Below are 15,108 nucleotides of genomic sequence, written 5' to 3' on the forward strand. Positions count from 1 at the left end.
AGTCTCCGAGGGCCGGGGGGGCGGGGCCACTAGGTGGGCGGGGGAAATTACCGGTGGTCACGTGTCGGGGCGGGACGGGGCGAAGCGGCTGCGCTAGCCTTGATGGCTGACGTCAAGGCGCGGGCGTCAGCTGACCGAGCCGCGGTCTCCAGAGCCGATTTAGCTCCGGAGCCCCAGCCAGTCCTTCGTCGCCGTCGCCGTCGCCGTCGCCGCCGTCGCCGTCGCCGCCGCCGCCGCCGCCGCCGCCGCCGCCGCCGCCATGGCTCAGTACAAGGGTGCTGCCAGCGAGGCGGGCCGCGCCATGCACCTCATGAAGAAGCGGGAGAAGCAGCGCGAGCAGATGGAGCAGATGAAGCAGAGGATTGCCGAGGTGCGGGCCGGGCCGGGGCCCCACAAAGCAGGCGCTCGAACAGCCGCCCCGATTCCACGGGACCCCGCGTGACCCTGGGTGGCAGGACTGGAGTGCGGGCGGCGAGTTGGGGTGGGAAGGTTGCTTGCCAATCTCCCGCAAGGGGCGGAAGCGGGCCGGGGACAGTCTGCTCCTCTGTAAAATGGGCCCAGAAGGCTGGGGCTAGCTAGGTTGTCACAAGCCTGCAACAGGAAGGAGCCATATTCAGTGGTTCCATGTGTGGCAATTGGGGCGACCCTCGAGGGTACAGAGCATCCTGTTTCTCTGGCTCCTCAGCCCCAAGAGTCAGGCCTCTGCCCAGGTTCAGTGGCTCTCCGGAAGGGCGGGCCCCAGCCACTCTGCTGGCCACTGAACCCGTTTCAACTAACACAGGCAGGCAGGAGGGTCCTAGGTGCTAGCGGTTCACTAAGGGCTTCTGTGAGTGGCCGCTGGTGGTGGGCCACCCTACTTAGGTCTTTGGGGGCCTTGGGTCCTGCAACAGCCGGGAAGTGGCTGCATGCTGAGGCCCGACTGCTGTCTCAGTTTACACTCAAGCCCCAACCCGGCTGTTGCTGTGTGGCCAGGCAGAGGTCCATACAGTGGTATGCAGTGGGATGAGGCAGGCCTGGAGCGAGGGGGCCTCATGAGGGAGCCACACTGCTCAGTGAGGGTCTAGGCCCCCAGCTGCTCTCTGCTTCCTCTTGTCACTCCTTGCCTTGGGTCTCCAGAGCTTCAGCTCAAGAGCTGGGTGTGAAAAACACCAAAGGCAGGTAGGACCCACGGCTCCAGACTACTGAGTGAGCAGGACATGTGGACGGACCAGAACAGTGCAGGGAAACCACCCCACTTGGCTGCCTGGGCACTTGAAAGAGCCTCTTACAGCCCCATGGGACCCTCCATCAGGCAAAGGGGCCATGTCTTTCCCAAGCGCACATCATAGTCTAGGGACTCATTTGGGATGAGAACCCAGGTCCCCACTTCCACTGTGAGGTGGCAGGTGGCCATCATCACTGCTCTGCCTCCTGGGCAGGAGAACATAATGAAGTCCAACATTGACAAGAAGTTCTCTGCACACTACGACGCTGTGGAGGCTGAGCTCAAGTCCAGCACTGTGGGTACGCAAAGCATTTGTACCCCCACTCCCGGCCCAAGGCCCACTGCATGGTTCGCTCTGGGTGACCGCGTTTCACCCCCCTGTCTCCTTAATTCGCAGGTCTTGTGACCCTTAACGACATGAAGGCCAAGCAGGAGGCGCTGGTGAAGGAGCGGGAGAAGCAACTTGCCAAGAAGGAGCAGTCGAAGGAGCTGCAGCTGTGGGTCCTCCCCTCCAGATGGAGCTTGTGTTTGGGGGCGGGTGAGGCCGTTCCTGCTTGTGGAAGCTGGGAGGTGGGGGTGCCTTTTGATCATCAGAGCCCTGCTGGTGAACTTGAAGGGACCCAGGGCGGTAGGACTCTGGGACCTGCCCTGCACTGAGCACACAGGTGGCTCTGGGTCGGGAAATGGGCCTTGAGGGTGGGGATGTGCGTGGTAGCCACCCGTGCCTTGGCAGGAAGCTGGAGAAGCTGCGAGAAAAGGAGCGCAAGAAGGAGGCCAAGCGGAAGATCTCCAGCTTGTCCTTCACCCTGGAGGAAGAAGAGGAGGCAGGCGAGGAGGAGGAGGAGGTGGTGGCCTTGGACGAGGAGGAGCTGGAAAGGGAAGGTGAGGGCAGGCTGGGGATGGGTTCAGCGGGCAGAGCTCTGTCCTGGCTTCTGGGTCTCGAGTGAAGAAGCACATCCACCAACAAACTTGACTGCTAACCACATTTGGGGCCTTGAACCTCAGAAGTTGGGGCAGGAGAGAGAGAGAGCCAGGTCTTCACTGTGGCAAAGCTGAGTGGAGGGCTTGCTTTTTGGTGGCAGACTGAGTGGGAACCGGGTATGCAGTCCCTTGGCGGAGGTGTGGGGCTCATGTGACTGGGGCACCAAACTGTTAATAATTTCAGTGTAAATTGACACAACCACAGACATTAAGTGGCTGCTAATTGGACAGAGCAGCTCTTGCCCAAGGGAACAGGGGGTAACAGGGAAGACTTGGGAAGGCTGGTGAGCAAGAACTAAGACACCATGGGGCTCCTGTGTGCTTAGCACCCACTTGCAGATGGGCTAGGACCAAGGCAGATAGACAGACACTGGGCACCGTCTCTGTCCTGGTGGGAATCACACAGGACACCATGCACCCCACTGGGGCCAGGGGAGAGGGGATGATTTGAGTTGGGCCTTCAGGGCGAGGGGAATTTCATTAGCACCCAGAGATGTGGGGAGTCGGGAGGTGTGTAGAGTTGAGAGATGAGTGTGTCCAGAAATGGAGCCAGCGGGAGTGCACACATTTTAGGACTAGGGAGGGTGCAGCTGCAGGCCTGGAGGGGGTGGATGGTTAGAAAACCTAATGGTCTGGGATCCGTATGGTAGAGCCAAGGCAGGGGTTGGCACAGGGACAGCTTTGAGGGGAGCAGCCAGTGGTGTCAGGAGAAGAGCAAAGAGCCTGCCAGCCTCTTGGGGGAAACCGTGGGATAGTCTTTGTACTATTTAGTAACATTAAGTATTTAGTATCTAAAACATTCCCATTGACAGGTCAGTTGCATTGGGTGTTAGCTGCATCTGTGTAGCAGAGGCTACCTTTGGGACACCACAGGTCTAGAGGGAGGCTTTCAACCTCACTGTGTGTCATTGGGGCTTTGTGGGTGCTTCCCCTCCCCCTGGAGATTTTGTTTTGGGGGCCTGGCCGTTGGTACCCAGTGTAGAATTTTTTTAATTATTTTTATTTATTTGGCTGTTCTGGGTCTTTCTTATGGGATCTGTAGTTGCAGCATGTGAACGCTTAGCTGTGCCATGCAAACTCTTAGTTGTGGCATGTGGAATCTAGTTCCTTGACCAAAGATCGAACCTAGGCCCTTTGCATTGGGATTACGGAGTCATAGCCACTGGACCACCAGGGAAGTCCCCGGTGTGGAATTTTTGTAAGTTATCCAGGCTCTGGAACCCTTGCCCTGGAGTGTGGGCTCATCTAGGTTGGCGGTTCTCAAAGAGTGATCCAGTGACCCTAGGGTCTCTGAGACCCTTTGGAGAGGTCTGCGAAGTCAAAACCATCTTCATAATCCTGTGAAGACATTCTTATTCTTCTGTACTCTTGTTCTTTCACGACTGTGCTGTGGATTTTTCCAGAAATCATGTGACGTGGCATGACATCCTTCCTCTGACAGTTGATGGAGTTGATACAGTTGCTCCCCTGAGGCAAGGGCCATCATACTGTTGACTTCTTGTGTTTTCTTTTGCTCCAGAGATTACCACAAAGAAGAGGAAAATGGGGAAGAACCCAGATGTGGACACAAGCTTCTTGCCTGACCGAGATCGGGAGGTAAAGGCAGGATGACCCTGGCAGAGGCTTTCAGTCAGAAAGCGGGGGCCACATGTGCCCCCTGAGCAGCCCTGGGCCTCCCCGCATTGCTCATTTATCTTCCAGGAAGAGGAGAATCGGCTCCGGGAGGAGCTACGGCAAGAGTGGGAAGCCAAGCAGGAGAAGATTAAGAGTGAGAGCTCCTGGAGTGGGAGGCGTGCAGCCCGGGGCAGGGGCCATGCCTGCTTTCCTGTGAACACTACTCTGGGCAGTGCCCTAAGCCCCAGGGAGCTGGCAGGGGTCTGGAGGCCAAGCAGCAGGTCTGTCTTGTAGGTGAGGAGATTGAGATCACCTTCAGTTACTGGGATGGCTCTGGGCACCGGCGCACAGTCAAGGTAGGCGATGTGAAGCCTGGGCCCCATTTCCCTTGCTCTTGGGCCCAGCCTTCCAGTGGGAAGGAACTGTCAGTCCTGACAAAGCCCACAGACCCTTTGGCATGAGTGGCCTGGGGGGAGCAGGGAAGGGGGCGGTGAGTGTTCCGGGGTGCCCGCCTTCTCGAGGGCCCCCTTCTGGGCTTCCATCCTCCTTTCCTAATCCCTTGGTTTCTTGCATGCCTGTTCATACAGATGAAGAAGGGCAACACGATGCAGCAATTCCTGCAGAAGGCACTCGAGATCCTGCGCAAAGATTTCAGCGAACTCAGGTGGGGCTGTGTGGGGGTGTGAGTACATGTGAGCATGTGCACCAGATTTTGCAGCCTCAGCCTGGCACCAGGGACCCCCAAGTGGCAGCTCCTGCTTGTGGCATGCTGGGCACTGCGCTCCTGAGAAAGGAGTTCAGGCCCCTTTTTCCATCCCTCTCCCCATGGGGAGCTGGGGTAGGAAGTGCCTTCCGGACTGGGCTGCCTACTAGCCTCGCAGGCCTCTGGCACTGGTGCCTGGTATCCTTGGCCAGCAGCTTCCTCATCTTTTCTTCCTCAGATCGGCAGGGGTGGAGCAGCTCATGTACATCAAGGAGGACTTAATCATACCCCATGTTAGTCCCTTCTGTGTCCTTGCAGCCCCAGGCGGGGTGGTAGGGAGGGTCTCAGGCTTTGGTGCACCCAGGGAATTCGAGGGGGCCCCTCCTACTCTAGGTGTTTGGCTCGGGTGGGCAGGGTCGGAGCCGGGCTTGCAGGCAGCTAGCTGTGAGACACCAAAATGAGTCATCCACTGTCACTTTCCTGTGCTCGGCTTGTAGCACCACAGCTTCTACGACTTCATCGTCACCAAGGCTAGAGGGAAAAGTGGTGAGTGCGCCCGGCTGCGCCCTCCTCCCCGAGCTTGCTCCTGTTGTAGGGTGGCAGCTGAGAGGGGGGGCTTCTGGACCCTTGTCCCTGCAGGGCCCCTCTTCAATTTTGACGTTCACGATGATGTGAGGCTGCTCAGTGACGCCACCGTGGAGAAGGATGAGGTATGCTCCGGGCCTGCCAGGGCAGGGAGGAGGGGGCGGGCATCCAGCAGCCCTGAGCCGCAGCATCTGGACCTCTTCCCGTCCTCAGTCGCATGCAGGCAAGGTGGTGCTGCGGAGCTGGTATGAGAAAAACAAGCACATCTTCCCCGCCAGCCGCTGGGAGCCCTACGACCCCGAGAAGAAGTGGGACAAGTACACGGTATGGAAGCCCTCCAGCGCAGGGTGGAAGCCCAGCTGGGCTGGCAGGCTGGAGGCCCACCCAGCCCCACTCCGCTCACCTCTCCTCCTCTGTCCTCTCGTCCCGCACCAGATCCGATGACGTGGTGGCAGTGTGGCCCCGGCTCCCTGCGGTCCCCTCCTCTGGTCCCCAGGACTCCGGGTGCCCGGCTCCCTGCTCCTGAGATAGGATCGGACCTGCTCAGCCCCTGCCCTGGCGCTGTTGGTTCCTGCCTGTTTCTTTCATGACTCTTGGATCACCCGATGTGTGTTTTGTCTAAAAACTTTTTGATCAAGCTAAAATTCACATACGATGAAATTTACCATTGTGACCGTGTGAAAGTACACCACACAGGAGTATTGTGTACATTCACAGTATTGTGAATCATCCCTGAAGGAGACCCCATGTCCATTAGCAGCCAGCCCCTCATATCCCTAAGTCTATTTCCTGTCTGTTTGGATTTGCTTATTCTGGAAGTTTCGATTAACAGAATTATACAGTATCTCTGCTTTCTGTGTCTTGCAAGAAAGAGTGTGTTTTTTGGGGATTTGAGGGTGGAAGGAGATTGGGTGGAAATGTGAATCCATGGAGTCTTGCAAGAAAGAGTGTGTTTTTCTGGGATTTGAGGGTGGAAGGAGATTGGGTGGAAACGTGAATCTGTGGAGGCAGGAGGGGGCACTTGTGATTCACTGGGGGCCTAGGTAGGCCCAGCTGTCCCTGTAGCCAGCCTGTCCCCACCACAACCCCTATGTGGGTAGGAAGGCCATTCCTCCCTGGGCTGCCCACTCAGGCCCCTCGGTCTCCTTTGTGTCTCCCAGCGGCCCGTTCCATAAGGGCCATAGCTGTCCTGTGGCTCCCAGCCGCCCTGTGTCCCCATCACAGCATTTCTCTCCAGTGCTGACACAGGAAGGCTGTTGTGGGTGCCCTGTACCCACCGCTTGCCCACCTCACCCTGGCAAGCTCTGCACACACTACCCTGGAGCTGGCCGCTCTCATCGCCCCCAGGGGGATGGGCCTCGGCTTGAGGGTGTCATTTGTGCCCCACCTCGGTGGCCCCTGCCAACTCCTAATTCCCCCGGACCCAGCTCCTGGAAGCTGAGTAAGGTAAGCTGACCCCCTTCTTCACTTTGCCTGGAAAGGGCAGCGGATAGCCCCCAGCCGGTGGTGAACATCTCAGCTCTGGGTCTGGCCCCACCTCCCAGGCCGATGGACAGAACTGATGGTAGTGGTGGGCTCTGCCCAGTGCAGTCTCCTTTGCCCTCCTCGTCTGTGGCAGGGCCCTGTCAGCCCTGGCCTGGGGAGGCCCATCTGGCAGCTAGGAGCTATCACTTGGGCTTCCTCACCCTGTGTCTGGGGCAGGGCCATCTGGGGTCACTTGGAGGAGGGAGGAGTGGAGCGTAGGCCAGAGCACCTTGGGCACAGCGGGGAGGGGTGGGCAGGCCTGGCCCTAAGCCCTGGATGTGGGGGACAACTCTGAGAAAGTCAGTGGGGCCTTTTGTGGGGTTCCAGAAACCCCAGAGAGGGAATCCTCTGGCCTGCGCCAACCCTCTCCTGCCCTCTTTGAGAAGCCATCAGAAGAGTGGCTTCCCGCGGAGAGGGAGCCCTTCAGCAGCTCACCCAGGGCTGGATGGTTTCTGAGGGACGCGTGATGCAACGAAAACCCAACGTGGTCAAATAAATAAAATCAAAAAGAAGACATTTCCCAACAGCCTCTGCCTCTGTGCAGCTTGAAGGATTCCTAGTTCTCAGCCCAAGGATTGAACCCACGCTCCCTGTGGTGGAAGCACTGAGTCTTAACCACTGGATCACCAGGGAAGGCATAATTAAGTTTCCAGAGAGTGATAGATTTTTCTCCCTACACCCGTCCCATTTTGTAGCATGATCACTGGGTGAGAATCCTGGCTCCCCAGCTTCACCAACACAGTACTGTCACTCCCGAAGAGGGGGAGCACTAATGCAACCTGAGATGGCACATGTGGTCTCTCAGTGGGGGATTTATTTTTTCAACTGAGGAAAAATTCACATAACATAAAAATAACCATTAACCATTTAAAAATGCACATTTCAGTGGCACTGAGTACATTTCATAATGTTGTGAAGCCATCACCTCTATCTACTCCCAGAATAATTTTATCACCTCAAAAGGAGAGAAGAGGGGGTAGCAGTTTAAAAAAAAAAAAAAGAGAATAAATGTCTGTTGTTTTAGCTACTCAGTTTGTGGAACTTTGTTTTGACAGCCACAAGAAACGAACACACCTTACTTAGAATTTCTTACATTTAGAATTACTAAAGTAATTAGAATTGCTTACATACTAAATTAGAATTACTTACATACTAAAGTAATTTATTAGAATTACTTACATTTCTTAGGAGAAAAATGAATTTGACATGGGTTGTAAACCTAAAAGTAAAAGCTAAAACTAAAAAATGCGTATAAATGAAACAAGGGGGAAAATCTTTGTAACCTTGCTCTAGGCAATCTGGGCAAAGTTTTCTTGCACAGGATAAAAAAATAATCATAAAAAGAAAAACATATATCAGACTTCACAAAAATGCAAACTTTTGCTCTTTAAAAGATATGAAAATGAAAACACAAGCCAGTAGATTCGAGAAAAGAAAATATTTTTATAACAGAGGGGTGGTATCCAGAACACATTCACACAGACATACAGAAACTCCTGCAAATCAATAAAAGTTAGACAAACATCCCAATTTATTTGTTGTTATGCTGCACGGCATGTGGGATCTTAGTTCCCTGACCACAGATTGAACCCGGGTGCCCTGCATTGGGAGCATGGAGTCTTAGCCACTGGACCACAAGGGAAGTCCCTGCAAACGGTGTTTAAACACAGCACTTTTACTTTATGCCTTCAGTTTTAAGACAAAAGAAACCAAACAACAAAAATCCTGCAAGGAAATTCCAGACCCCTCTTAGTAGGTTTATTTGTCCTAGGGACAAATACTTGGATTCTAAAGTGCTCTCTATGCATTATTGGAGGATCAAGCAAATGAGTCAATACATCAGTGGTGTTGGGAGCCAGGTCTCCCAATGCTGAAGGGAGATACAAATACACACTGGGGAAAGGCTAGGAAGTTTTGCTGTGGAATTGGAGTGGGGGGCATCAGTATGTATTCAGGATTTTTTAAAATATATATAGCCTGTGTGTAGGGGTTTCCCAGGTGGCCCTAGCGGTAAAGAACCCACCTGCCGATGCAGGAGATGTGGGTTCAATCCCTAGGTTGGCAAGATCCCCTGAAGGAGGGCATGGCAACCCACTACAGTATTCTTCCCTGGAAAATCCAATGGACAGAGGAGCCTGGCTGCCTATAGTCCATATGGTTGCACAGAGTCAGACATGACTGAAGCGACTTAGCACACATAGCATGGGGAACTATTAATAAGATCCTGCATTCCATGTAGTGTGATAAAAAAAAATTAATGGGTTATAACCCATCAAATAAAATTCAGATCCACGAGTCCACACAGATAATGTATATATAGATAGATAAACTGGAGTTCTTTCTGAAAGGATGCCATTGAGTAGGAGGGATCATGAAGGTAGAAAAAGCACTGTTTGGTAACCATCATCTTGAGGTTTGGAACGGAGCAACTATGAAAGTGAAAGTTGTGTTCAACTCTTTGAGACCCCATGGACTGTAGCCCACTAGGCTCCTCTGTCCATGGACTTCTCCAGGGAAGAATACTGGATTGGGTAGCCCTTCCCTTCTCCAGGGGATCTTCCCCACCCAGGGATCGAACCCAGGTCTCCCACACTGTGGGCAGATTCTTTACCAACTGAACTATCAGGGAAGCCCATTGAGAAACTGGTAGTTACCACCTTAACCAAATGCTTAAAGTTAACATCACAGTGAAGGGACAAAACAGTAACACTTGCCTCTTGATAAGAAGCACAGAGAGGGCCTGGTAACCTCCCACCACACACAGCCCAAATCTTGCCCTGAGAAAACATCAGACAAATGCAACCTGAGGACGGTCCACCAAATACCTGGCCTGCACTCTTCAAAAATTTCCCTGTCATGAAAGGCCAAGAAAAGCAGGAGTCTTCCAGATTAAAGCGGGCCAATGAGATGAGAATGAAATGCCATGTGGGGTTCTAGATTGGATCCTGGATCAGGAAAACAAAACTATAAAGGACATCATGGGGACAATTGGTGAAATTTTAACAAGACCTTAGATAAAATAACATCATCATATCAACGTTAACATTTCTGACGTTGAAGAGTTATACCATGGTTATGTAAGAGGCTATAATTACTATAGTACAGTAATTATGCTGTGAGTGAGTGAGTGAAAGTCACTCAGTCGTGTCTGACTTTTTGTGACCCCATGGACTATACAGTCCACGGAATTCTCCAGGCCAGAATACTGGAGTGGGTAGCCTTTCCCTTCTCCAGGGGATCTTCCCAACCCAGGGATGGAACCCAGTTCTCCTGCATTGCAGACGGATTCTTTATGAGCTGAGCCACCAGGGAAGCCAATTATGCTATAGTTATGAAACACAGAGGGAAGTATTTAGGGGTTAAGGGGTAAGCTGTATGCAACTTAGACATAGTTGAGAAAATATTTTTATTATAATTTTTTCAGAATATCAGCCTCATAGGTTTTTTTTCCTTCTTTTACTTCTTTGTTTTTGGCTGTGCTGGGTCTTTGCTGCTGCACAAGCTTCTCATTGCAGTGGTTTTTCTCTTGTTGTGGAGCAGGGCTCTAGGGTGCGTGGTTTACAGTAGTTGTGGCTTCTGAGCTCTAGAGCACAGGCCCAATAGTTGTGGCACATGGGGCTAGTTGCTCTGAGGTATGTGGGATCATCCTGGACCAGAGATCAAACCCATGTCTTCTGCATTGGCAGGTGGATTCTTTACCACTGAGCCACCAAGGAAGCCGGAGAAAATGTTATTCTAATTAATGAAATAAAAATATATGCACCCACAAGAGACAAAGAGAATGAGAAAGCAAATGGAACAAAATATGAACTCTTGGTGAATGTGAGTTGAGGGTACATGGGAGCTTTCTATACATTTCTTATAGCTTTTCCGTAAGTCTGAAATACTTTCAAATTGTAAAGTTAAAAAGAAAATGCCCACTTCTATCCAACATTTGATTGGAGAGTGTTCAGTTCAGTCGCTCAGTTGTGTCCGACTCTTTGCGACCCCATGGACTGCAGCACGCCAGGCTTCCCTGTCCATCGCCAATTCCCAGAGCTTGCTCAAACTCATGTCCATCGAGTCAGTGATGCCATCTAACAATCTCATCCTCTGTTGTCCCCTTCTCTTCCTGCCTTCAATCTTTCCCAGCATCCGGGTCTTTTCCAATGAGTCAGTTCTACGGATCAGGTGGTCAAAGGATTGGAGCTTCAGCTTCAGCATCAGTCCTTCCAATGAATATTCAGTACTGATTGCCTTTAGGATTGACTGGTTTGATCTCCTTGCAGTCTGAAGGACTCTCAAGAGTCTTTTCCAACACCACAGTTCAAAAGTATCAATTATTTGGCACTCAGACTTCTTTATGGTCAAACTCACACATCTATACATGACTACTGGAAAAACCATACCTTTGACTACACGGACCTTTGTTGGCAAAATGTCTCTACGTTTTAATATGTTGTCTAGGTTGGTCATAGCTTTTCTTCCAAGGAGCAAGTGTCTTTGAATTTTATGGCTGCAGTCACCATCTGCAGTGATTTTGGAGCCCAAGAAAATAAAGTCTGTCACTGTGTCCATTGTTTCCCCATCTATTTGCCATGAAGTGATAGGACCAGGTGCCATGATCTTTGCTTTTTGGATGTTTTTTTTTTAATTTAAATTTATTTATTTTAATTGGAGGCTAATTACTTTACAATATTGTATTGGTTTTGCCATACATCAACATGAATCCACCATGGGTGTACACGTGTTTGGGAGAATGACATTATATGTTGAGTTTTAAGCCAGCTTTTTCACTCTCCTCTTTCACTTTCACAAGAGGCTCTTTAGTTTCTCTTTGATTTCTGCCATAAGGGTGGTGTCATCTGCATATCTGAGGGGCATATATATCAGGGCAATATAGCCAGCCAGATCGGAAAGGAAGAAATAAAACTCTCTATTCTCAGATGACATAATCTTGTATATGCAAATCTTACTACATGTGCTGGAAAAAACAGTAGAGCTAATAAACGAGTTCAGCAAAGTTGCAGGAAGAAACATCATTACACAAAAATCAATTGTATTTCTATACCCGAGCAATGATCAACTGTATTTCTATACCTGAGCAATGAACAATTCTGTTTTACAATAGCACCATAAGGAATAAAATACTCAGGAATAAATTAACAATAGAAATAGCAAGACTTCCATATAAAATAGGTACTTCCATATAAAATAGGTAGCCAACAGGAATTTGCTGTATGGTTCAGGAAACTCAAACGGGGGCTCTGTATCAACCTATAGGGGTGGGACGGGTAGGGAGATGGGAGGGAGTTTCAAAAAGGAGGGGATATATGTATACCTATGGCTGATTCATGTTGAAGTTTGACCGAAAACAACAAAATTCTGTAAAGCAATTATCCTTCAATAAATAAATAAAACGAAAAAAAATTCACATAAACCATCAAAAAAAGAAATGCAAGACTTGTAAACTAGACAATATCACTGAAAGAAAATAAAGCAAACCTAAATAAATGAAAACACATTTATTTAGTCAGGGTTCTCTGGAGTAACAGAACAGGATACACACACACACACACACACACACACACACACACACACACACGGTTAATTTTAAGGAATTAGCTCATGTGATTGTGAGGGCTGACAAGGTGACAAGTCCAAAATTTGCAGGACAGGTCAGCAGGCTGCAGATTCAAGCAGGACTTCTACATTACAGTCTGGAGGCAGAATATCTCTTTTCCCAGGGAACCTCAGTTTTTGCTTTTAAGGCCTTCAATTGAGCGGACAAGATTCACCCACATTATGGAGTGTAATTTACTTAAAGTCAACCGATTGTTGATGTTCACCACACCTACGAAATTTCTCCTAGCAACAGCTAGATGAGTGTTTGATTAAATAATTGCCAACTATAGCCTAGCCAAGTTGAAATTAATACACATGAATTCATCATCACAACATCCCAAGTTCATGGATGGAAAGGATCTTGTTAAGATGGTGTGTGTGTGCATGCTAAGTCGCTTCCATTATGTCTGACTCTTTGTGACCCTATCGACTGTAGCCCACCAGTCCCTCTTGTCCCTCTGTCAATGGGACTCTCCAGGCAAGAATACTGGAGAGGGTTGCCATTTCCTCCTCCACGGTAGTCTACCCAACCCAGAGATCTAACTCATATCTCTTATGTCTCTTGCATTGGCAGGCGGGTTCTTTACCACTAGTACCATCTTGGAAGCCTTGTTAAAATGGCAACATTCTCCGAATTGATTTACAGATTCAATTCAGTCTGTATAAAATTCCCACTGGCTTTTTTTTTTTTTTCAGAAACTGAAAAGTCCATCCTAAAATTCATACGGGGTGGACTGAGGGCTGGCTAAAGGGTATATAGAGATTTACTTTGGGGGTGATGAGAATGTTTTGGAATCAAACAGGAGGAATGGTTGCCCAACTTTGTGTGAATATATTAAACGTCATTGAATGCTACCCTTTACATGAGGGACTTACATGATAGATGAATTATAGGTCAATAAAGTTGTATAAAAAGAAAAGGAAAAAGGAACCAAGGGACTGAAAATCTCCAACTCAGGGCCACTGGGGAAGGAGCCAGATGGTAAAGGCAGACAGCCTCAGTCCTCGTGGATGTTATCAGACGCAGGCCCTCCGGATTAGTGGACCTTCTCCGGGAGAGTGTCCTGGGTCAGGACCGCGAGTTCCGGCCTGGTGTGTGCCTGTAGGATCGTGACCAGGGTGCGAGGGGGGGCGGGTGGTGCTGCGAACCAGCGGCAGGTGGCCTTGGGCACGCCTCCGAGCGGCCGGGAGGCGTCTGCGCGACCCCGAGGCCCGCGCGCACCCCGAGCCCGAAGGGGTTGAGGCGCGGGCGCGCGCGGGCCCCCTGGTGGCGGGAGGCGGCGGGCTGAGGGGCGCGCGTCCCGGACGCGGCCATTGCGCGAGGAGACGGGAGGGTCGTCTCGCTGCGGTGGGTGGGTGGGGAACCCCGGCCGCTCGCCGGGGCGGAGCTGCGCTGCTGGGCCTCTCCCGTGGCTCGGGGAGAGGCGGCCCCCCACGGCCGCGAGCGCTGCCGCTCGGCCCTCCCTGGGCACCCCTGCCCGGCGCGGTGGTACGGTCCGGATTTAAAAGGCCCCGGCGGCCGCGGGCCGGCCCCAAAGTGTGGGCGGCGGCGGCGGCGCGGGCGCGCGGGGTGCGGCAGCGAGGGCGCGCGAGCGGGGCGGTGTGGGGCTCGAGGGCGCGTCCACGTGGCCGACAGGCGGCCACCCGGACCCGGCGGCGGCGGCGGAGGGACAGGTAGGTGCCTGCCACCACCCCCCTCGCTCCTGCCGCCTGTGCGAGGCCAGCCTGTTCATCCGCCCCGGGGTCGGGCGTCCCCGGGGTTCGCCTTGGCCTCCCAGGGGTCGGGCCCTGCCCCTGCCTTCTTGGGCGCCCGCCCGACTGGTCTTCAGTGCTCGGCGCCCCCGCCGCCAGCCCCCTACCCGATGGGGACCCTTTGTGGTGGAGAAGCAGCCCCGGCGCCTCCGTCCACTGGGGGGAGTGGGGCGGCGGAGGGGGGGCGGTGTCCCTGGATGGGGGCAGGGCAACCCGGGCTGGCAGAACCGCGCAGGGCATCGGGGAGCGGGTGCGAGAGCCCCGTTTCTGCCAGGGTCTGCCCGCATCCTCGGGCTCCGCAGGGCTGGCGCAGAGAGGCTCGGTTGGCCGGAGGCTCCCGCTTCCAGGCTGTGCTTTGGAGCGGGCATTTGGGCTCCACAGCGTGCCTCTCCAGGTGTCCCTCCCTACCCGTCCCGTTCCCCTTCTTAGGCTTGTATTCCGGTGCGCTGCGGAGGAGGTGAGGGTGGCAATGACGCCCCCCCTTCTCCGCCCTCCTTTCTTCTCTGGCTCTGGCATTCAGGGTCCAGGATGCAGACCTTGACAAAAGAGCCTGGGAGAGCCGAGCTGTCTTGAGCTGAAACTTAGCGGTTCCAAACTGGGTCTGCTCCTGGTTCTGGCAAATGCAATCCGCCCCCTCCCCCGCCCCATTTCTTCTGGGCTGCCTTGGTTTGGTTCCCCGCCACCCCCTGCAAGGTGGGATAACTTGTGTCTCCCTTGGGGCTTGGGCACCGACAGGGGGGCCCTGAGCCCTGCCCCGTTGGCTGCCACGACACGGCTCTGCTGTCTTGGCTGCCTGGAGCTAGGTGTGGCCTCCGGGTGAAGACCCAGCCAAGCCCGGCACTGCTCCTGGAGGTCCCTAGGCTTGTCTCCCCAGTCTTAGCCGTGTTTGCCAACCCTGCCTCGCCCCTTTGCCAGCTACCATCTGGCTTTGGAGGGGGCTGCATGCACCCCTGCCCCAGGCATCCATCCGGTTGTGCCTGGGCAGAGCCTGATTTCTGTCTGTCTCTGTGCATTGCTACGGGGGCCGGCACCACTCGGCTTTTGTGTGGCAGCCTGTAGACCGATCGCAGGCTCCTGGTCAGCCAGAAGACAGAGGCCCTTGGGGCAAGGAGGCAGCTGGGGTGCCTAAGGCGGATTGGTG

General features: G+C 52.8%; 1 protein-coding gene across 2 annotated transcripts; it reads left to right on the forward strand.

Annotated features, from left to right (window-relative positions):
- Positions 1-250: 250 nt before the first annotated feature.
- Positions 251-5,885, forward strand: FAM50A (family with sequence similarity 50 member A). 2 transcript variants are annotated; one of them, XM_068962356.1, is made up of 13 exons: positions 251-370; positions 1,419-1,503; positions 1,602-1,701; positions 1,938-2,086; positions 3,705-3,781; positions 3,887-3,953; positions 4,094-4,155; positions 4,387-4,463; positions 4,741-4,795; positions 5,000-5,048; positions 5,142-5,212; positions 5,301-5,411; positions 5,523-5,885. In XM_068962356.1, exons 1-13 carry the CDS (start codon positions 260-262, stop codon positions 5,529-5,531), a joined length of 1,023 nt encoding a protein of 340 aa, XP_068818457.1. In that variant the 5' UTR covers positions 251-259; the 3' UTR covers positions 5,532-5,885. The 2 variants fall into 2 exon arrangements, with proteins under 2 accessions (XP_068818457.1, XP_068818459.1); XM_068962358.1 differs by lacking the exons at positions 5,000-5,048; positions 5,523-5,885.
- The last annotated feature ends 9,223 nt before the right edge of the window (positions 5,886-15,108 follow it).

Source organism: Capricornis sumatraensis, chromosome X (assembly GCF_032405125.1).
Source record: "Capricornis sumatraensis isolate serow.1 chromosome X, serow.2, whole genome shotgun sequence".
NCBI lineage: Eukaryota > Metazoa > Chordata > Mammalia > Artiodactyla > Bovidae > Capricornis > Capricornis sumatraensis.

What these genes read in the sequence shown, in the direction of transcription:
- FAM50A (XM_068962356.1), top strand. Translation starts at nt 260, where the DNA reads ATGGCTCAGTACAAGGGTGCTGCCAGCGAGGCGGGCCGCGCCATGCAC. An exon ending in GGAGGAGCTGGAAAGGGAAG is followed by an intron (nt 2,087 to 3,704) that starts GTGAGGGCAGGC and finishes CTTTTGCTCCAG; the next exon opens with AGATTACCACAAAGAAGAGG. An exon ending in AAAGATTTCAGCGAACTCAG is followed by an intron (nt 4,464 to 4,740) that starts GTGGGGCTGTGT and finishes TTTCTTCCTCAG; the next exon opens with ATCGGCAGGGGTGGAGCAGC.